The 23,533-nt window shown below is 39.2% G+C and overlaps 1 protein-coding gene across 1 annotated transcript in view; it reads left to right on the top strand.

The window, feature by feature from the left end:
* Positions 1–23,533, top strand: part of LOC150084482 (uncharacterized) — a 139,083-nt gene that overhangs the window by 24,199 nt on the left and 91,351 nt on the right. The window contains exon 3 of the mRNA XM_090376260.1: positions 12,456–12,583. Coding sequence (XP_090232386.1) covers positions 12,456–12,583 — 128 coding nt within the window. The remainder of the gene's footprint in view (positions 1–12,455; positions 12,584–23,533) is intronic.

Below are 23,533 nucleotides of genomic sequence, written 5' to 3'. Positions count from 1 at the left end.
TAAAACCAGAGAAAAGTAAAATTTCATTTTCCTGGCCAATAATATGTCAAAATTTATTAAAGGAACCGACAGCAGCAATTCGAATTGTTTCTTCCACCTGCTTCTTAATTACAGTATTTAAAGAATAAAATCATGAGCATTATTACTTGGGATTTATGGCAGTAACTATAGTCTCTGGCGCCATAAAATGATATACAGGGTGTCATGAGGCCTCCTTTACAGAATTAAAACGTACTGTATGAATACATTACATGACAAAATCCTGAAATTCCCAGTGATATATAATATCTTCAAGTTTGTATTTTCCAAATAGAAAATCTGCGCGCTGCAGAAGATGACATCATAATCGCAAAACTATAACCATGTTGGAATTTTAAAAAACTCAATACAGTGTACACACCATTATTCATTGAGTAAAAACAACCAGTCACAGTCATCATGGTATGCACACGTTGCAAAATTTATTCATGCCCCACCTCCCCTGGCCCCGAGTGCCAAGCGAGCGACTATAGTGATTTCTAAGTGATATCAAAGCGATTTTCGCAAAGAGCGGCTGATAATTATAGTAGTATCCTTCATTTTTCAGCGTTATTTAATTTTGCTGTTCTAAAGTAAAGATTTTAGCGTACCTAACAGAAGGGAAAGACACCTTTCTTCTTGTACATAGAACTATTTATTAACGCACTAACTAATAACCTCCCTTTATCGCTTGGTCTCCCAGATTTCCAGCCCCTGCTTCCACGTGGCGGGGCTAGAAATCTGGGAGAAGAAAGCCACCCTCCCAGAACAAAAAGGAGCAAAGATGGACAAAATTTAACAGTCTACCTACGGATCTTTTGATCCAGACCTAGAATTGGATCATTTGAATCCAGACCTAGAATTGGATCATTTGAATCCAGACCATTCGAATTGGATCATGCATGATATTTCGATTCTATCAGTATAAAAATTCCATACTATGGAGTACGAGATCACCACTTAAAAACACAATAATGCGGGGCACTGATTTAACCAGCCGCACGCACCTGTAAAAGTCGACTTAGTGACCTAATTCATTAGGCCACTGAAAGGTTTTTATCTTTTATATGACCAGGTTTTGGCGCATTATAGCCTTAGTTGCTAATGCGCCAATAAAACCCAACCAACCAAAGCAATATCTTCCTTTGAACTGCATCCATTTTGCCTCGCAGTGTGAACACATCCGTAAGCTGTCCTTGCAAGGACGTGTTCAGCTCGTTTAACAGAGAAAAAATATCTGCCAGGTATTCAAGCTTGGCTAGCCAATCATTGTCGGACAAGAGATCATGGAACCTCGAATTATTTTGCTACTGGAAGAATAACTTGACTTCGTTGCGCAAGTCGAACAATCGGGTTAGTACTTTGCCCTTCGACAGCTATCTCACCTCAGCGTGAAGAAGAACATGAGTATGCTGAGATCCCATTTCTTCCCGAAGTGCCTCAAATATTCGAGAACTGAGCGCTTTGTGGCGAATTTCGTTTACAATTTTAATTACATCAGAGAGTACTGCGTGCAGTTCTGGAGATAATCTTTTCGCCACAAGTTGCTCACGATGTATAATACAATGAGTAAACAAGATGTCTGGGTGTCCAACGTCTTTCACTTTTGCAACAACTCCTGAACGATGTTGAGTCATTCTTGCGGCACCGTCTTGCATATCCCAACACATTTCTTCCATTCAATACTGTTTCCGGAAATAACCATTAAGTGCATTAAAAATTTCTGAGCCTGTTGTTCTACCCGACAAGATTAGCGAACAGAGAAGTTTTTCCTTTTAATTCTCCTTGGCAATCAAACCTCACAAAACAAAGAAGAACTGCTTTGTTAGTTATATCTGTTGATTCGTCAAGTTGAATTGAATAAAACGTAGAATTTTTCACAAGTGCAATCACTTGATCTCCAATATCTTCGGCCATGTCTTCAATTCTGCGCTTCACAGTGCTAGCAGACATAGGAATTCCTTTCAGTTTCTGGACAGCTGTTTCCCCAAAACCTCTTCACAGGCTTGTAACAAGCAAGGCTTAATTAATTCTTCTCCAATTGTATACGGCTTTTTACATCTCGCGATTTGAAGTGCTATCAAATAAGATTTTATTAAGGACTTATCTTCAACGATCATTGTTGCTAATGAACTTCTTTTTTTGCTTTTGCAAATTTTCACACATCCTTTGGAAGTATATATCTGGCTTTTTAACTAAATCTGGGTGTTTTGACTGCAAGGCCCTCGGGGTTTCGAAGGTTCCATGGCATCGTTGGATAAACACTCAGAACATATAATACAAAGCGGCCGTGGATCCAGTTCACTTCCAGGTTCTTGAATAAATCCAAACTTCAAAAAATTTGTCTTTAAATATTGTCTTGAAACTTTGAACTTTTTCTTCTCTCCACCTCCAGTTCTAATGTCCTTCTTGATGATGCCTTGCGGTGGCTGCGGAGGCTCTTATTCATTAATCAACTCATGACAACGCGATGTATTACCTAAGAAGCGCAAAATGCTTGCTTGTTTTTTCTCACTCATTGGGGTTATTTTATTTGAATCTAAAACCAAGCAAGAAATAAGATAGTTATAAAACTCAAGCTCTTTGATGCCATTAAATATCACACTGTGCATAGTTAAAATAAAAATATCACCGGTCACTTACCTAAGAACTGCGAACCGCGCCGTGCCCAGGCTAGGCCATCGATAAGAAATAGAAATAGCTTTCTATATTTTTTTACAATAGCAATTCAATTTTTTTTTTACAATTAGCGATGCTTTATCGCTAATACCGGATATTGCACTGGGCCTTTTACAAACATGCAACGTAATAAGGCGAAAATTGCAAAAAAGTAGAATCAGAATATAATGAAACATTTTAATAAACACAAAAATTGCAAATATATTCAGATTACTCTGCGGACCACCAAAATTCTCTCACGGACCACTGGTGGATTTTCGGTGGTTCGCGGACTACTGGTTGCCGATGACTGCTCTAGATAACATAAACAAATATCATATCAAACAATCTCTGATATATATACAGACTCTTTAAGTGCAACCGGTGCATTTCAATCTACCTTTCTTCCCTCTCATCCCGTTCTTAAAGAGATCCGGTCTAAATTGTTTTACCATCAAACAGCCAACCACAAGGTTATCTTCTGCTGGATTCCTCGTCATGTCGGCATCCAAAGTAATGATCGTGCGCATAAGGCTGCTAAACATCCCGACTCTGGATCTTACAGTCAACTGAAAGTTGACTGTAAGATCCATTATTAAAATGTACACATCCCACCCTGCTTCAATCCTAGATTATAATGGATGCACTATTGCAGATCCAACTGCAATAGCCAATTCTCTTGGGGAAACATTCTCTAACATTTCCGCAACATCTTCGTATTCCCCAGAGTTCCTGGTCCTGAAACATAAAATCGAAAAACAGGAATTTAGTTTTAAGTCTAAGAGCGTCTATCCGTACAACAGGCCATTCACTATACAGTAACTGAAAAGAGCTCTTATTATTTCCAAGGCAAGTGCTGTTGGACCAGATGGCATCCATTATGAAATGATTAAGCATCTTTCACCAAAATCTATGGATTATCTGCTCATTCTGTATAACAGAATCTTTATGGAAGGGCAGTTTCCGGATTCCTGGCCAAGGCAATCGTTCTCTCCTTTGCTAAGCCAGGAAAGGATCCAAAAGTCACTACTAATTACCGTCCTATTGCTCTGACTAGCTGTATGTGCAAAATTCTGGAGAGAATGGTTAATTTTCGTTTAATTTGGTATTTAGAATCAAATGACCTTCTCTCCAACATCCAGTGCGGCTTCCGAAGGAACCGGTACACTTTAGACCATCTAATTAGACTGGAAACATCCATCCGGGATGCTTTCCTAAATCCCGAACACTTGGTGTCAGTGTTCTTTGACATGGAGAAACCGTATGACACAACTTGGAGATTTTGCATCTCAAAAGATCTGCCTAGCCTTGCTCTTAGAAGGCAACTCCCCATTTTTATTAAAAACTTTTTAGCCAATCGATCTTTCCAAGTTCGTGTGGGATCCTCACTCTCTCGATCCTTCAGCCAAGAGGAGGGAGTACCACAACGATCAGTATTAAGTGTCACGCTTTTCGCCATCAAATAAATTCCATCACAGAACAACTTCCTCCAACTGTAAACTGTGCCCTCTATGTTGATGACTTTAGCATATTTTGTCAGTCATGCAACATGAGGGTTATTGAAAGACAACTGCAGAAAGCCATTGATCGCCTTAATTCGTGGGCACTTGCTAATGGCTTCAGGTTCTCGCCGGAGAAGACCGTTTGCGTACACGTTTGTCGTAAGCGTAATCTTCATCCTGAACCTGAATTAAGGCTCGGACAAAATGCTATTCCAGTAGCAGCGGACACAAAATTCTTGGGACACATATTTGATAAAAAACTGACCTTTCTGGATCACATCCGTCAACTCCGCACAAAGTGCACTCGAGGGCTTAATATTCAACGCTCGCTCTCCTCTACATCTTGGGGAGCAGATCAATGCACCCTTCTACGGCTTTACCGTGCACTTGTGCGACCCAAATTAGATTATGGGTCCCAGGTATATTCTTCAACCAGAGACAATGCCCTTCAATGGCTGGACCCTGTCCATCATCAGGCGCTCCGTATCGCTACTGGAGCATATCGCACATCTCCTGTCCAGAGCTTATACGTCGAAGCAAACGAACCACCGTTATCGCTTCGACGTAAGCAGTTGTCTTTAAAGTACGCTTTAAAACTGAAATCCCTGCCAGACCATCCTACGTGGCCATTCGTTTTTGAGCCACGATGGGAAAATTTGTACAATACCCGTAAGACTGCCAATCGTCCTTTTGGTATTCGTCTCCAATAGCTACTCAAACAACTTAATATCAAGGTAAACAAGGTTGCCCAAACACCAAAGCAACACCTTCCACCCTGGCATAATCATGTCCCGGCATGTGACTTGTCCCTTAGAAATTGGGGAAAGTCGGACACTCAATCGTCGATCTACCTGCAGCTTTATTCAGCACACCGAGCTGAACATTCTGACTTCGCGCCAGTTTACACAGACGGATCGAAGTCGGAATCATATGTGGGATCTGCTGCTGTCTTTACAGACAGCACTACATCGGAGCAGATTCTCTCTGAGTGCAGCATATTTACTGCAGAGCTGCACGCTATAGAGTGAGCCTTGGATCACATTAGTAAATGCCAATACCAACGGTTCATTTTATATTCTGACTCCCTTACCATGTTACAGGCTTTAATATCTGTGAGATATAATGCCCATCCAGTTCTGTCTAGTATTCAGCAAAAGATTCACTTCCTCCGTGAATGTGAATATGATATCCGCTTCTGCTGGATTCCTAGCCACGTTGGGATTAGGGGAAATGATTTGGCTGACAACGCAGCCGAATCAGCAATTCCCAATAATAATCGCTGCCTGTCAGTCCCCTATACAGACTACAGGCAAATAATACATAAAAAGATACACTCCCAATGGCAGGATTCGTGGAATAGACAGACTGCGAATAAATTTTATCATATAAAGCCTGTAATTGAACTGAGGCAGTGTAGTCTGCGCAGGAATCGTAAGGAGGAAGTTGTTCTTGCTCGGACCCGCATAGGACATAGTCATTTGACTCATTCTTTTTTGCTGAGGGCTGATGATCCTCCTATGTGTGAGTCCTGTGGCACAATTTTATCTATTAGACACATTTTAGTTGACTGTCCAGATTTTAGCAATATCCGTTGTACCGCTTTTAACCATCTGACTGAGCCGTATATTTAATCTGACTCAGTCAGATAAAATCTGACTGAGTCAGATTTTATCTGATAATGACAATGTGTCTTTAAATCAATAAAGGTTTTTACTTGTATTTATAATTTATTTGTTGATGTTATTTCTTTATTGATTTATCTTTTTTACATTTTATACCGTTGTTATTTTATAACTTGACTTGGTGACCTTAATAATTAGGTCAGTTAAATTAAAATTTTTAAATATCACCTAGTTTTGGCGCATTATAGCTTTAGTTGTTAATGCGCCAATAAAACCTAATAAAACAAACAAACCATTATTAAAAAAAAAAAAAAAAACATGTTGGAATCAACTCACTTTTGGCAATCTCAAACCAATAATAAACTGTTCCAGATAAAAAAAGAGCCACAAATGTGGACATCTAGTTTCAGAAGAAACATGCGACAAGAAGTAATTTTGGCAAGGCTTCGGATCGGTCATTCACATCCAACTCATCGGCATTTGCTTTTGGGAGAGACTCTTCATCTGTCCGAAAATCCAGCTTCAGCTCCCCTTCCAAATTGCAGGAACCCTTAACCTTTCACATATTCTTGGTAATGAAGCAAATTTCGAGGATCTGTTTAAGTATTTAAAACACATATATTTATATAATAGCATCTAATCATAATGTGAAATCAGTGATACCTAAACCATGAACAAGCACAATATGGCCCAAGAGGTCCTTGTGCCAAAAACCTCAAATACAACAACAACAACAGGAGCCTTGCCCATCGTTTCTAATTTTCCACTCCCTCACTAGTCAGCCTATGAAAAAACTGTCTCTCTTTGTGATTCAAAAACATCTGGAAGGTACTGAACGGTCTCCTAAGACTATTAAGAGACTGCAATCACGAGACATATTAGTGGAAACTACTAACCACAGACATTCGGATAAACTTTTACAGCTTACTAACTTTGCTGGCATTCCAGTAAAAATATCTCCTCACGCAACCCTAAATTCATCTAAGTGTGTCATATCCAGTTGTGATCTACTAAACGTAAGCGAGGAAGAAATAACCCAAGAGCTGCAGGGATAAAATGTAATTGAAGCAAAATGTGTAATGACTAAAAAAAAGACAACCAACCAGAAATATTATACGCACCTTCAATACCCCTAGCCGACCGGGCTAGCCGGGTGGGTAAATTGCCTGCCTGGCAACCCAAAGGTCGCGGGTTCGATTCCCGCCTCGGGCCTATATCAAAGTACTGCAGAAAACCTTGGGAGGTGCATTATGGCCACAGAAGCCTATGCGCCAACAACTACCAAAAAAAAAAAAAAAAAAAAAATCCCTAACTTATCTGCCTCTGTAAAAGCAGAATATTTACTTTTCGGCATCCACCTATATATTCCTAACCCTTTAAGAGGCGATAAATGTCAAAAGTATGGCCATTTGCAAACTGTATGCAGTGGAGTTCCGGTGTGTCCCATTGTGGGTCCTCAGAACACAATCAAAGTGAATGTTCGGCTACAAAAATGACGTGCGCTAACTGCAAAGGTGACCACCCTGCATATTCAAAAACTTGTGAAAAATGTAAAACTGAGAAAAAAATAGTAAAATACAAATTCGAAAATAAAGTCAGCTACCAAGAAGAAAGAAAACTAGTTACACCTACTATAAACAAAAATCTAACCTGTGCCAATGCCGTGAAAAAATATCAAATAGTCTCCACTCAAACGGATGTCACAGTCCCCACTAACAATTCAATTTCTGATTGGGCTAGAACTGTCCTCTCTGAGCAACAGCCAAGTGTACGTAAACAACAGCAACTCCATACTGCTCACACACAAACCTGTCCACATTTTACAAAAGTATACACTGATGGATCAAAGTCTGAAAGTGGAATCGGGGCTGCACCCGTCTTTCCCTATAACACTATTTCTGTTTCCCTGCCCACTGAATTCAGCAGTTATACAGCAGAATTATGTGCCATCAACCTTGCCTTAGAAAATATTATCCATCTGTCCATTAAAAAAAGTGTAATATATACAGACTCACAGAGTGCACTTTTATCCTTGCAAAATTCTTCCTTGCCAACACATCCTGTTATAACAACAATAAAAACTGAGCTGATGCATATCCATGAACACCAGCAAGTAGTAATCTTTTGTTGAATCCCAGTCCACACGGGAATATCAGGGAATGAAAAAGCGGATTATGCAGCAAAACAATCATCTAACATACCATCAACAGATTACTACGTTCCATATATTGACTACAGATCCTAAATAAGACATGTATGTAAGGAACAGTGGACACTTCTATGGCAAGCTCTACTACAGAACAAGCTCCTTCAAATAAAATCTGAACCACAGTTATGGACTTCCAGTTTCCGTGTAAACAGAAAGGAAGACATCCTCCTATCGAGTGTAAAAATCGGTCACAGTCACCTCACCCATCTTTATCTACTCACAGGAGACGATCCTCCGAAGTGTACGCACTGCAGCTCTCTTCTCACAATCAAACACATTCTCGTTGATTGTACGCTATACACTGATGCCCGAAAAGTCTCATTCAGTATTTTACGAAATCTTCAAGAACCTTTAATACTTCGTCATATTATAGGGAATGATGCAGATCTTCCAAAATTTTTCTGCTTCCTAAAAGGGATACAGCTATATGATCGCCTCTGTCATGATTCTATAATCACCATGCCTCACCTCCATACCGTTGATAGGCGCAATATGGTCCTAGTAGCCCTTTGCGCCAGAAATAACAATTCCAGTACCAGTAGATTACAAGCACATTATCCGTAAAGCATGTTATAATAGCTGGTCACTAATCTGGAAAGGTTATCCAGGAAACAAACTTTGTCAAATAAAATCAGAACCAAAGCTGTGACTCTCCAGCTTCTGAAAAAACAAGCGAGATGAAATAATTTTATGAAGGCTAAGAATTGGGCATATTCACTTCACTCAGCTGTATCTATTAATGAATGACAGCGCTCCCCATTGCTCATCATGTCATGTACAACTGACTGTTCGTAATTTATTAGTAGACTGTCCCCAGTTTCTAAATATCCGTTCAAACACCATTAAATCGTTTGCTAATTCACAGTCATCATTATCTTTAATGCAGATTCTCGGAGATGATCCTAATAAAACAGAACTGTTTACCTTCCTAAACTGTATAGATAAATATCATAAAATTTAACACGTATTACAATAAAGTTAGTATTTCGTACTAACCAATCGAAAAACACAATATGGCCCTGACAGCCTATGAGTCGTAAAACTCCATCATAACAGAAACACATCTCACTCTCACAACGTCGACTTTTAGGTTCGCATCAGATCATCTTCCTATTGCCTTTGTTTCTGAAAACCTGTGAAAACAACAACTAGGTCAATATAAAGAATATCAATTGAAGATCCTTTCATTAAAGGTTATAAAACCTCAAATTACCCTGCAAATCTCTACAGACTGGAACCAAATCTTTGCCAGACATTCTGATCAAACGCTCACAAATTTAGCTAACTTGTTAAAAGGCAATCCCTGTGAAGCAGCTTCCAAATCCATACGCCTGTCTTCCAGGACCAAGAACTGGTTCACCAGTGACGCGAAACGCACTTTCATCATGAAACAGAAACTACACTATATCGGAAATGGCTGACTGCCAGGCGATAGTGACAAGCGATTTTCTTCGTATGATTATAGAGTGCTCTCTAAAGTGATATAGTTTTGTTTCTTTTCTAGTTTGCTTATTCTTTTGTTTACTTGAAGTGGTTCTGCGCTTTAGAGGTCAAAAGTAAGAACCAAGAAAGGAAATCCACCTTTCTTTTCTTAGTCTTTATATTTATTACTAAGCAGCTCTACTAATTTAAACAACCGTTTGGTGGTTGTCTAAATTAGTGGTGGCAGGGCCGGATTTAAGGTTGTTGTGACCCCTAAGCTATAACTTTTAAGAGGACCCTCTACTGAGTAAATTTTAGGTTTAATAGCGTTTAATGCTCATCAAAAGGTGCGTATAAAATGCTACGTACATAGTAATGCATGCATTTTTATTGTGTTAAAAAATAACAGAATTTTTTTACATTGGTAATAATAACAATAGTATCAATTATAGGTTTGGTTTTTAGGTTTATTTATTTGGTTTTTTACATGTATATTTGTAGATGGGCTGTAAAAGATGATCATGCTGATGCTGTTGTATCTATTGGTGTAGTAATACAAGAGCTCACGTTGCTTCCGGTGAAGAAAGAAGACAACTTCGGAATTGTATTTTTTTTCTCCCATTCTAAAAAGAAATTATAAGGTTATGGCCATGTATTGTATTAACCTGCCTGACTGCTCCGTACATAAACTGTATATAGTGTGTAATTTTTCATTCATGTAGCCTTGTAATTTTTCATTCATATAGCCTTGTAATTTTTCATTCATGTAGCCTTGTAATTTTTCATTCGTGTAATCATGTAAACTCATGCATTATCTTGTAACCTGTGTCCTCTAGCTGCATAAGTGTAAAGCAATATTCCTTTGGAAATAAAATAATAACAATAAATTTCTGAAGAATCTCCAAATCGGTACTGGATCTAGTGCCGAAATTGTTCTGAGTTTTAGCGTGAATCCCTGTAGTAGTTACGAAGGCGGTAAATCCATATACGACTTTTGTTAGAATTGCGTACTCTTAGAGGAAGTTCTGCGGACTCTTACACGATGTTCATTCTAAGTGTAGCATTTTGCTATTTTAATGAATCTCGTGATAATAACATAACTTATTCATTTCACTCCCCAATAGCCTGTACTACAAAACCAATTTTCATCCCAGCCATTATCTACGGATCCCCGATATGGTACAAAAAAGCAGGAACAGTAGTAAATAAAAGACACCTGGACACAATCTAGGTGTCTTTTTTTTACTGCATGCACGAGAGATGATGCTCATCATCTCTTGTGCATGCAGAACAGTGAGCACGAACGCCCTCCAGGTCTTGACAGGAGTCCTCCCACTGGACCTGGAGGTGACTCGCTGCGGGCTGATGTATCACCTGTCTAAGGGAATACCCACTACAATCTATGGACTCACCCTAGAACCAAACAACAACCGCAAAGCAGAAAAGCATAGAATCGCGGCTCACCTGCTACAACTGTGGCAGGACAGATGGACAGCATCAAACAAAGGCGAAGTGACGAACAGATTCATACCACTGGTTGCCAAGACGTATCCAAAAGCCCCCCCCCCCGTGGTTTAACCCAGGGTTAAATGCGACCTAATTACTAACGGGCCATGGCCCATTCAAGGAAAAATTGAACATGCTGTGTATATCAGAGGAGCTAACTTGCACCTGCGGTGAGCCTGAAACATGGCATCATATAATGCACGACTGTGAGTGCTATGAGGAACACAGAAGAGTGCTAATAGCTAAAATACAGTACATGCCAAAAAACAAAGCACACCATCTCTTGGACACAGAAGACGACTACGTGGCTTTCAGCCAGTTTGCACTAGAAGTCTTCGACCGAAGAAAAACGGAAATTGCCATCCACAATGAATGAAAGTAAATTACATAATCGAAGAAAATCGACCACCCCACATGACTGCAAAGAGCAAGAGGAAATCAAAATGAGCATGGAAGAAGACAACTCCGACCAAAGTGAGGCCACAAACGGATCAAAGGACATAACAGGACCCTATAAAGATCAAGAAAATATCAAAGTGACAAGGAACCTGGTCAAACACAGCCACAGGAACTAACAGACGAAGATGAGTACATGCAAAAAAACCAAGTGACAAAAAACCCGGACTGCACATAAATGCGGGAACTACTTGCAGTACGCCATATGGCGGTATGAATAGGACTCCCTAGTCCTATTCACCTTTAATTCCCAATCCCCAGGCAGGGGGTAGACGGTTTCCTGTTCCCTCCTTCCCCTGCCACTGGCCGCTTCTCTACTCCTGGTGGGGCATAGGCCTGCCCCACTGCTTTTAGGAACACCTACTCTATTGTCCCAATACTTCTGGCTTTTCCTCCCAGTCTTTAATCTCCCTCCCCTACTCTGGCTATACACCACAGCATGTCCCACACAATGTAAAAAATTAAAATATGTCCAAATTCAAACCGCGCATGCAAAACTCTTTCAGCTTAAATCTTTTTCAGAGATTTTTTTATTTATTTTATTTTTTTTATTTATTATTTTATTTATTTTTTTTTTTAGGCCTTAGCCACTGTAATCTCAGAAAACTAGGTGGCAGGGCCTGCCAGAGTAAAATATCAACTACTGGGTACCTGGCCTGCCTCCACGAGATTAAGTATGGACAACGTTGGGTCCCAGCAGGGGTCTAGCGGTTAAATGGCCAGAAGAACAACGATACACAACACTACACTTAAAAAATCCGTACACTTTTAAATCTCTGGCCTTTACAGTGAACTGTTACACCTACAATGAAAGCAACGCGGAGTTGGGGGAACCCCCGGTGCCGGTAGACACGAATACACATTACACTTTTTTCTCCCAATAGCCATTACACTTTACCTACTTATTAGTTTTGCATTACCTGTAAGTTTCAGAATTAAATTTAAACGATTTAAACTTTTTCAAAAATAAGAATTTACGTGCGTACCCCTGCTCACCGTAATATCTGAAACCTGGAAGGCTCCCTAAACATTTTACGCATTTATTAATAAGAATTTTTATAGAATACTCATAATAGTATTGTTTCGTTCTCTTACCTTTTTACTATTATCTCTGATAATTCTAAAGACAGCCAAGTGTGCAGTCGTGTCGTTCGGTGTGCTTTGACCAAGTGTGCACTTCCTCAGATCCGGTAAGTATAGAAAATCTTTAAAACAGAGATTAGGTAGTTTAATAACTTTTCTAATATTGCCAGTAGCCAGGGAATCAAAGTTTAATTAAGCCGATCAATTTTAACTGTGCAGCTGTTGCGATGTAACGTGTGTAGTGTGCACTGCTACGACTATCGACTTTTTAGTCTCTGTAGGGAACCAGCACACACGTTTTCTTTCTCAGTTTCCCGATTGAGGTGGGCGCTAGAATTATTCTGCTGAAAGAAATTGGAAATGCTGCATTAAGTTAAATAAAATAGCCATCTTAAACTACGCAATAAATAAGCTTCATTCTGTATTCTGTTATCAATGCTTAATCTGTTTCTTCCCAGTTTACTCCGTAAGAGACAGTATGCTGTCACTTCCAATTATTAATCTAGAGAGAGGGAAATGAAATTAATTAATTTAATTGGTTTTAATATCATTCCCCTTTTCATTTCCCATAATGAAATTCATTAATTCCATTAATACAATTCTGTGACAAACACAAGTATGTATTTTCAAAGGAATATATATATATATACAAATTTGTATATATATATATATATATTGTGTTATACGCCAATATCTGAACTGATTTGTCTTAAATGCAGCATAAAATGCAAAGTTGTTGTACAGTTAGTCCTAGATCACAGATAAATCTTCCCACCACAAAATGTGTATATATAATACACATTTTGTATTATATATAATACATTTTTGTATTATATATTTTGAATATACCGACTCTTTAAGTTCATTGCATGCCTTATCAACGATTAAGTGAAATCCTCAACTAATTCTGTTCCGGGTATAGTAGAGGCTATATTATCTTTTGGAATCTGATTATGATACTCGCTTCTGCTACCATTAGGATCTGTGTAAATGATTTGGACTACATTGGAGCCAAGGCGCCTCCGTAGCCAGGTGGACAGGAGCAGTAGTGTGTAGCACACGCTTCTTGATTAGACCGGGGTTTGAGCCCCTGACCACCAAATATGGAGGATGCGAAAAGGTCAGGGAATGACCACCGCATATCCCCTGAGCAATATGGCCTTAGTTGCTAATGCTCCTAAAAACCAAATAATAACATTGCAGTCAAATTATAGATGACCGTAAATAAGCCTAGCCTACTAATCCCTCGTACAGATCACAAGTAATTAACGAAAAAAAATTACCGATGACTACACTGATGGTGTAGTTATGCTTCAAAACGATTTATGCCATATTAATCCTATAATCCGACTGTAGTAATCTAGTCTGCGTAAAGAGGAAGTTGATTTAGCGTAGCTCCTCATAGGATACAATCATCTTACACACTCCTTTCTGCTGATGGCTCATAATTCTTATATGACACAATTTTAATCAACATACACATTTTTATTGAATGTCAGGATTTTATCAGTGCACAGTTTATGTTTTAATGTTTTATTCAACTGAATGAATCTACAGGTGCTACATCAGCCTTAGCCTTATCCATCTGTTCAGCATCTCTTTATCCAAGCATGGAATGGTCAGTGCTGAATGATCCATTTCACAGTGATCATTTTCCAATCATCGGTTTAATTCAAACACAGGTCGTGTCATGTCCTAAAGGCCGTACTTCTTCGAATATTCATAAAGCAGACTGATTGAACTATTCCACTTGCATCCTACTTGGCAAACTATATGTACAGAAACAGCATATTTATGACGTAACTGATCATATTGCCAGCCATATATTATCGGCAGCAGAAATTTACATTCCAAAATCTGACCAGCGCAAGTGTGTAAACCAAAATCCGTGGTGGAATGAAGAATGCTCCAAAGCGAAAGAAGAAAAAAACCGCGGAACAAGTTTCGCAAATTCCCAACTACCACTAACCTAATTGCTTACAAAAAACTCAAAGCAATATCAAGACAAATTAGGATGAAAGCAAAAAGTGATTCCTGGATAAACTTTCCCTTTTTCTCAATGTGAAATTTCTACCGCTACAATCTCCAATAATAAAATGTTATGAGCATGACCTATCCTCCCCAAATGATATTGCAAATGCTTTATCAGAATCATTTTATCACATTTCTGCCTCCTCCTCTTATGCGACCTCCTTTCAACGCATTAAAACTGATGAAGAACGCCATAAATTGAATTTTTTCAACTAGACTCTCACTTCCATATAATCAGCCCTTTACTTTATCTGAACTCAGAGACTCCTTAAGCAAATCTTCAGATAGTGCAGCCGTACCCAGATGGCAATCACTATAGTATGCTAAAACATCTATGTGAAGTCGATCTCCACATACTGTTACTGTTTTATAATCGGATCTTCTCAGAAAATACATATCCTTTGTCATGGCGTTATTCCTACGTTTGTGCAGCCCCAAAACCAGGCAAAGATCATTCTCTAGTTCAGAATTACAGACCAATATCATTGATAAGCTGTTTGGGTAAAACCTTTGAAAGGATGGTGCATAAGAGACTCTCCTGGATTCTGGACTCCCAAAATCTTCTTTCTGATCACCAATATGGCTTCCGTAAAAACAGATCTACCCTAGATTTACTTCAATTGAATCGAACATTCGTAATGCCTTCGTCATGAGGCAACATTTAGTAATGGTGAACCTAGATATTCAGAAAGCATTTGATACTACTTGGCGTCATGGCATTATTAAAAACATGCATCAGTTGGTGCTGAGAGGTTACTTTCCACAAATCATTCAAACCTTTTTAAGATTACGCACCTTTCAGGTCCGATATCGAAACATGCTGTCAGCATCTCATATTCAAGAAGAAGGTGCCCCGCAGGGTTCCATATTGAATGCTACCCTATTTGCGATTCGGGTCAACAACATATTGGAAGATCTTCCAAAAACTGTTCAAATATACATGTATGCGGATGACCTTACCCTATCCTGCCACTCACAAAGTATGAATACTGTTGAAAGACAGTTACAAATTGCTCTAAAGAGAATAGAATCCTGGTCCGTACGTAATGGATATCGTCTTGCCGAGCAGAAATCCACCACTACTCACTTCTGCAAATTACGGTCACTTCATCCTGATACTGAGCTAAAGATCGATAATGTTTCAATACCCCTTGCTAGCACTGTTCGTTTTCTTGGCCTGGTACTAGATAGAAAACTGAACTTTCAAGCACATGTGGCCTATCTTCGAACCATCTGTTTTAAGAAATTGAATATTTTCCGGTGTGTATCATCCATGTCATGGGGCGCTGAATGACATACATTGATCCATCTTTATAGGGCTCTCAACAGGTCCTGCCTGAACTATGACTCTCCAGTGTATGACTCTGCGAGGAAAAGTACTTTAGAGAGGCTAAACACCATCCAGCATAGTGCTCTGAGAATTTCTCTAGGCGCTTTCAGAACCTCCCCAGTTCAGAGTCTTTACATCGCAGTTCACGAACCTCCGTTACATCTCCGCAGGAAAACATTACTTCTCTTGTATGCTGCAAAAATCCCAGTCTTCCTTCTCACCCTAATTGGAGATGCCTATACAATACCGAATGGGAGTCATTTTACAATAGCAAACCAAATGAAAACCGACCCGCTCCCCTTAGACTTAAAGAAGTAGTAGAATCATGGAATATAGAAATTAGTAATATATTTCAGAACATGACGCCATCACATCCACCTTGGACAAATATCTATTCAATTTATGATGGTTATTTTCAACAATGGGTAAAGAACACTTTATCTCCTTCCAATATCGCACAGTTACATGCAACTTACTCTCTTTCTAACTCAAAGGCATGTGAAGTGTATACAATTGGATCAAAAACTGATATCCAAGTAGGTGCTGCGGCAGTCTTCCCTTCAATCACCACTTCTGTCTCATTACCAATGGAATGCAGTATCTTCACTGCTGAGCTTTATGCTGTAAACTTGGCTCTGGATCATATTACTGAACTTCTAATTTCATCAGCCTTGATATACAGTGACTCACTCAGTGCCGTCCCTGCTATAAGTAGTAATACTAACACATCTTACCCAGTAATAAAACAAATACATTCGAAGTTACTTGCCTGTAAGGAATCGAATCAAACTCTGAAATTCTGCTGGTTTCCAGGACATTGTGGAATATCTGGAAATGAAAGAGCAAATCTTGCTGCCAAACAACCAGATTATACTCTTTTGCAGACTTTTCAAACTCCATATACCGATTATAAACATATTATCCGTAAAGTATGCTACAATAGCTGGTCACTAACCTGGAGAGATTATTCAGGAAACAAATTATACAAAACAAAACCCGAACCAAAACTGTAGCTCTCCAGCTTCCGGTACAATAGACGAGAAGAAACCATTTTAGGAAGGCTAAGAATTGGGCATACACACCTCACTCACCTGTATCTATTTAGGAATGACAACTTTCACCAATGTACATCTTGTCATGTACAACTGACCATTCGCCATTTGTTAGAAGACTGTCCCCTCTTACAAAATATCCGGTTAAACACCTTTAAATCGATTGCTAATACTCAGTCATAGATAAATTTATTGCAGATTCTTGGAGATGATCCTAATAAAACAGACTTATTTACTTTCCTAAATCGCATAGGAATATATCATAAAATATAGTTATTATTTCATATTCGCCATTAGAAAGACACAATATGGCCCTATCAGCCTAAATGTCGTTAAACTCAACAACAATAACATAACTGGGGAAGAAATTCCCTGCCAGGAAACAGCTTTCAACTACTACATGCTGTCTCTCTAGAAAAATATCCACACTATACACAAATATATACCGATACAAAAGTCGATGCGGCAGCAGTGTTCTTGATACTACTATAACCAAAGTTCTCTCAACAGAATGTAGCATCTTTACAGCTGAACTACAGGCAGTGAAGTTAGCAATAGGCCGAATATGGCACCAAAAGTTACCCCATAGTCTGATCTTCAGATTCCCTCAGTGTAATTCAAACAATACGGTGCGACAGAAAGAATTTCCATTCAATTCTAAGACAAATTCAAGCGACTCTCAACAAGCTCCTTAAAATAAAACAAAACATAATCATTTGTTGGATCCAGGGACATACAGGAATTAAAGGTAATGAAGCCAGCAAACTTATACTAAACTCTATCAAATTAAACCAGATTTAAAGAAGTGGAAGTCCAGCGAAAGAGATATATGAAAAGAAGAAGTAATCCTTGCCAGGTTAAAGAATGGACATACATATCTTACTCATTCTGTGTGCCAGGGGCAAAGGTTGATAACGTTGTAGGGCGGATATTATCTTTTAAGAGCACACAAAAGGTGATATAGTTGTACACGTTGGCACTAATGATATTAAGAGTAGGAGACCGGCAGAATTACTTAACAACTACAGGTCAGTGTTGAAAAAAACAGCGGTGAATTAGGGTTCAATTTGAAAGTGTCTGCAATATTGCCCAAACACGATAAGATGGAGTATATGATGAGAGCCGTGTCGATCAATTCGACCCTGGAAAGATTGTGCAAGGCTCAAGGGGTAGAATTTTTTTCAGCCTGGTCTGTACTTTTTAACAGGAGAGACTGCTTCTACAGGGATGGGATACACTTAAATAGAAAGGGTGCAATAATATTTGTTGATGCTATCGAGGCAGTGTTAAGTGGGTCGGAAAACTGCTAGCTTGGGGGTTACAAGGACTAATAGATTAACAGTAGCCACTGGCAGAGGTGAAAGTGATTCTTGCACTGCTATTGGAATAAGTAGAAGCCTGGAAAACAAGATACAGGGTATTTCAGCGATTGCTGGGAGTCCTTGCGGTACAAGTAAACACATGGGTTATGTTAGGGTAGCTAAAAATAGGAACAGGTGCATGTATACTTTCATGTACACCAATTCTAGGAGTTCCGTAAATAAATTTGATGAATTTGAGGTATTGCTCAATGCATCAAAGGCGGATATTATTGGGATATTAGATACATGGTGTCACACAGATATAAGGAATTCAGAACTGGAATTTGGGGAGTACAATATGTACAGAAAGGATAGAGAGGATAGGGAGGGAGAAGGGGTTATTCTATTAGTTAAGAAACATATAAAATCCAAGGAAGTGAAGCCAGTCGACATCGCTTTACAGTGCAGTGTCGAGTTAGTTTGGTGTGACATAAGCATTGGGAGATCAAAATTGAGAGTAGGAGTGTGCTATAGGCCTAATGACTCTGATGAGTATAATAAGGAACTTTACAGGGAAATAGATTGGGCCACTAAATCTGAGAGTCTTATAATGGGGGATTTTAATTTCCCAGATATTGACTGGAATTTGTGGGTTGGTCACTCACACACTACCAAGGCTTTTGTGGATTTATTTGATGATTGTTTTCTACATCAGCATTTCGGGAGGCAACTAGAGGGAGTAATATTCTTGATTTGATTATCAGTAGTGATTCGTAATGCGTTAAGCATCTGCAGATAAAGACACCACTAGGCAGCATTGATCACAGTGTGCTGAAGTAGGAGTTACTCAAAGAGGTAACTACCATCAGGGGTTAAGGGAAGGGTTACTGCTTTTGAAAAGACGACTACGAAGGTCTTAGACAGTATTTAAATTCTATACAGTGGGACCAACTGATGATGTTACCAACAGCAAATTCAAAATGGGAAGCATTCAAAGAACTTATCTTGGAAGCTACTAGGCTTTACGTAAAATACCAACTAAGAAATATTGTTCAAGGTTTAGGACTAAATTGATGTCAGATGAACTAATGAGACATATGGCAGAGAAGAAAAATGCATTGGATACATGCAAATTAACATGTGACACAGAAGCCTATGATAGATATAAGTTGATCTGTAACCAAGTTACAAAGGAAGTTAGGTAGGCGAAGGCAGAAATCTTTGGCAAAGGATGCAAAGAAAAACAGCAAAGAGTTTTTTACTTATGTAAAATCTAGAAGGAAGGGGATGAATCAGATTGGCCCACTTGATATCGATGGTTCAACTGTTGATGATCCTGCTCAAGTAGCTAACAAACGAAATGAATATTTTGCATTGACATTCACACATGAGGAGTTATTCAGCGAGGAGAACGCCAGAGGTGTATTTAACTCTGGCAGTAAGCTAGATAATCTTGTAATAACTGAGAGTAAAGTGGAGGAGAAATTGTTGAAGATAAACACAAGAAAGGCACCTGGGGTAGATGGGATCTATCTAGTTATATTAAAGGAGGCAGTAAAGGAAGTAAGCAAACCCTTAGCCATAATAATGAGTGCTTCCTTGGACTCAGGGGAGGTACCCATAGACTGGAGATGTGCAAATGTGACCCCAATTCACAAAGGAGGATCAAAGGCTGATACAAGTAATTATAGACCTGTGAGTTTAACTTCTGTTCCATGAAAATTAATGGAGGCACTGGTTAAAGAAGCACTGCAGGATCATCTAGACAAGACTTCACTTATAGCTCGGACACAGTATGGTTTTGTTAAGGGAAAGTCTTGCCTGAACAATTTGATTGGATACTATGGTGCAGTTTCAAAAGAACTAGATGCAGAGAATAACTTTGTTATTATTTGATAATAACTTTGATATAACTCTGATAATCATTGTCTCTAAGAAGGGAGACAATGATTATCAGTCAACAGAAGGGGATTGCAGAAGTTCCCTAGGGATGCGGATTATTTCGGAAGGACTGAGTGCAAGCAGGTGTATAGCTGTAGGCTCTTGGTCGCGTCTAAGAGGCGCACTTTGGCAGGTAAGCAAAGAGATAGGCAAAATACACGTGACGTTTGGCGGGCCTAGCAAGGCTAACTAAGAATACAATGAATGGAGTCCGCCATTACGTACTACAGTACAAATTGCTATCCGAAAAATAGGTCAAAAAATACTTAACTGCATCATCGGATCCAACGTCGAAAATGTTCTCAGCGGGTAAAGATGACCTTGAGTAATCACTCTGAGCTATAGAATATCACTAAACAGCGTTAAAACCCACTTATTGGGTAGTGCATTACGCACGTGTACTTATTGGGTAGTGAATTACGCACGTGTACTTATTGGGTAGTGAATTACGCATAGCCTTTTATTAGTATTAGTATTAGTATTAGTAACGGCCGCATGGTGCAAGAAAGCCTATGGCTTATGCTGCACCAGCCAAAAAAAAATAAAAAATAAAAAAAAATAAATCCGAACAAAACAATGATAAAAACAAAAAAATAAAAATAAATAACTAAATAATAATAATTAATAAAATAAAAAATAAATAAAAAGGAAATTAAACCTATCATCCTATGTGCTTCCCTTACCCGAAAGTACTATCCAGATGACCTTTGAATTTCCCCAAACTCTCGGCCTCTACCACCCATGAAGGCAACTTATTCCAGTAATTTATAACTCGCTGGCTAAAATAGAACTTCCTGCAATCCAATCTAAACATTTCCCCCCGTAACTTGAATTTATGCCCCCTAGTTCTAGCATCATTTATAATCTTGAAAATTTTGTCCTCATTCATTTTACTGATGCCTCTCAGAGCCTTAAACACCTCAATCAAATCTCCTCTAAGGTGTCTAGTTTCCAAACTCTGCAACCCACATATTCGAAGTCTTTCTTCATACGGACGCCCTTTTGCCGATCTCACCAGGCGAGTTACCCGTCTTTGCACCCTTTCAAGAAGCTCGATGTCTTTCTTCAGGTGCGGTCTCCATACTTGAACACAGTATTCCAAGTGTGGTCTAACATAAGCCTTATATAATGGGATTATCACGTCCCTATCTCTACTTGCAAAAGTTCGATAGATCATTGATAGGACACCATGGGCCTTCCTTGCAACCTGTTTACAATGCTCAGATAATTTCATGTCTGACCGTATCGTAACACCCAAGTCCCTTTCCTCCAGTACTGGCTTTAGTTGAACTCCACCAAGTGAATAAGTTTTTTTGGGATTACTGTTTCCCAGGTGTAATACCTTACACTTTGTTGGATTAAAGCACAGCTGCCATTTTTCTGACCATTCCTGAAGTCTATCTAGGTCTCTCTGAAGAAGCTCAGCTTGACAGTGATCATTAACTACTCTCCCAATTTTAACATCATCTGCAAATTTAGACATCACGCCCTCTATCCCTTCATCAATGTCGTTTATGAAAATTAAAAACAACAGTGGTCCTAATACTGATCCTTGGGGAACCCCACTTCTTACATCAACCCAATCTGAGGAATAGCCATTTATCACAACCCTCTGCCTCCTGCCCTGAAGCCATCCTTCTATCCATCTAAGGATTTTCCCAGTGATTCCAACCTGTTCCAGCTTATAAAGCAACCGCTCATGTGGGACTGAGTCAAAAGCTTTGCTGAAATCTAAATAAACAATGTCGAAATTATTCCCTAAATCCAGCTCGTGAGTGACCCTTTCGAAATAGCGAACCAGATTTGTTAAACATGATTTTCCCTTTACGAAACCATGCTGAGTATCCTTGAGAATTTCAATTCGATCCAAATGATCCTGAATTCCACCCTTGATCATTGCCTCCATGATTTTCCCTACTACTGAAGTCAGACTGACAGGTCGATAATTTCCAACTTCACTTTTAGAGCCACCCTTATGTATGGGAGATACATTTGCACTTTTCCAATCCAAGGGAATCTCCCCAGAGTCTAATGATGCTCGCATAATTAGGCTCAATGGTTCAATGCACTCGCTTGCCGCCTCTCTTAAGATTATAGGGTATATTCCATCAACTCCAGGAGCCTTACTGGTCTGTAGGCTCGAAAGTTTTTTCATTAAATAATCTTGCGAAATTTCAATATCATTAATTACATATTTTTTAACTTCGCTCCCACAATTTCCCTTTGCCACAAAAGGCTTTTCATTTGTAAATATCGATGCAAAATAACTGTTGAGTTCATCTGCAACGGCAGCTGGTGTATTTATTACTATCCCCTTTCCCTTACATAAAGGTCCGATCTGGTTTGTCCTGCTCTTCTTGGCATTTATATATGTGAAGAATTCTTTATCCCCCCTCTTTGCTCTGTTTGCTAGTGATTTCTCATAAACTGCCTTTGCCTGTCGAACCTTTTCTGTGGCTCTATTACACATCACCTTGTAGCTGTTATAGGCTTCAGTACTTTTTATTGTTCTGTAACCTTTCCATGCCACCTTTTTCTGCTAAAGTAATGCGGCAACTTCACTAGTCATCCAACTTGGAACCCTCCTCGTGGAGTATTTTTTTAATGGTATATACGCATTCAAGGCATCTGTGATTAATGTTTTAAAAGCGTACCACAGTTCAATCGTATTCATTCTCTGCGCGATATCTACCCAGTTAATAGAGGCCATGTAGTACCTTAAGGCATCGTAATTTCCTTTTCTGAAGTTAAAACCCATTCCTTTGCCTTTTACTTCTGCTACCTCTCTCGTCATCATCCACCGTAGAACTCCGTGATCACTTCCTGCTACTGGTTCCTCTACTGTCAGCCCTGTTATGTCATCTGATTCATGTGTGATGATGAGGTCTAGGATATTCTTTTCTCTAGTATTTTCCCTGACATGTTGATATAAATAACAGTCATCTAGTTGATTTAAAAATTTTGTTCCCCATGTCGAGTTTCCTTCCCATTTACTCCAATCAATTAGAGGCAGATTGAAATCACCCATAATAAGGGCATTGACGCTTACTTGCCCATTCCATTTGCATGTAGAGGCTTTTGTCATAATCTTCACAATCACCTGGTCTGTAGATTACTCCTACTCGCATTATACCTTTGTTTCCAACTATCTCACACCATACAGACTCTATACTAGCATGTGAAACGTCTGAATCCGGGAAAGCTATCGTCGCACTTAGGCTGCTTCTGATAAGAAGCATTACACCACCACCCCTTCTATCTAACCTATCCTTCCTAAATACATTATACAAGCCGTACTGAAACTCATCATCCCCAATTTCCGGGTGGCACTTTTCATATCATAAGCCCTTGGAAATGCAGCGGCAGCTGCATTTCCAAGGACATCGTCCCGCTTTCAACGTT

The sequence above is a fragment of the Mastigoproctus giganteus genome, chromosome 6, assembly GCF_048544385.1.
Source record: "Mastigoproctus giganteus isolate SK-2022 chromosome 6, ASM4854438v1, whole genome shotgun sequence".
Lineage (NCBI taxonomy): Eukaryota > Metazoa > Arthropoda > Arachnida > Uropygi > Thelyphonidae > Mastigoproctus > Mastigoproctus giganteus.
This window is presented reverse-complemented; position numbering and strand designations above follow the sequence as displayed.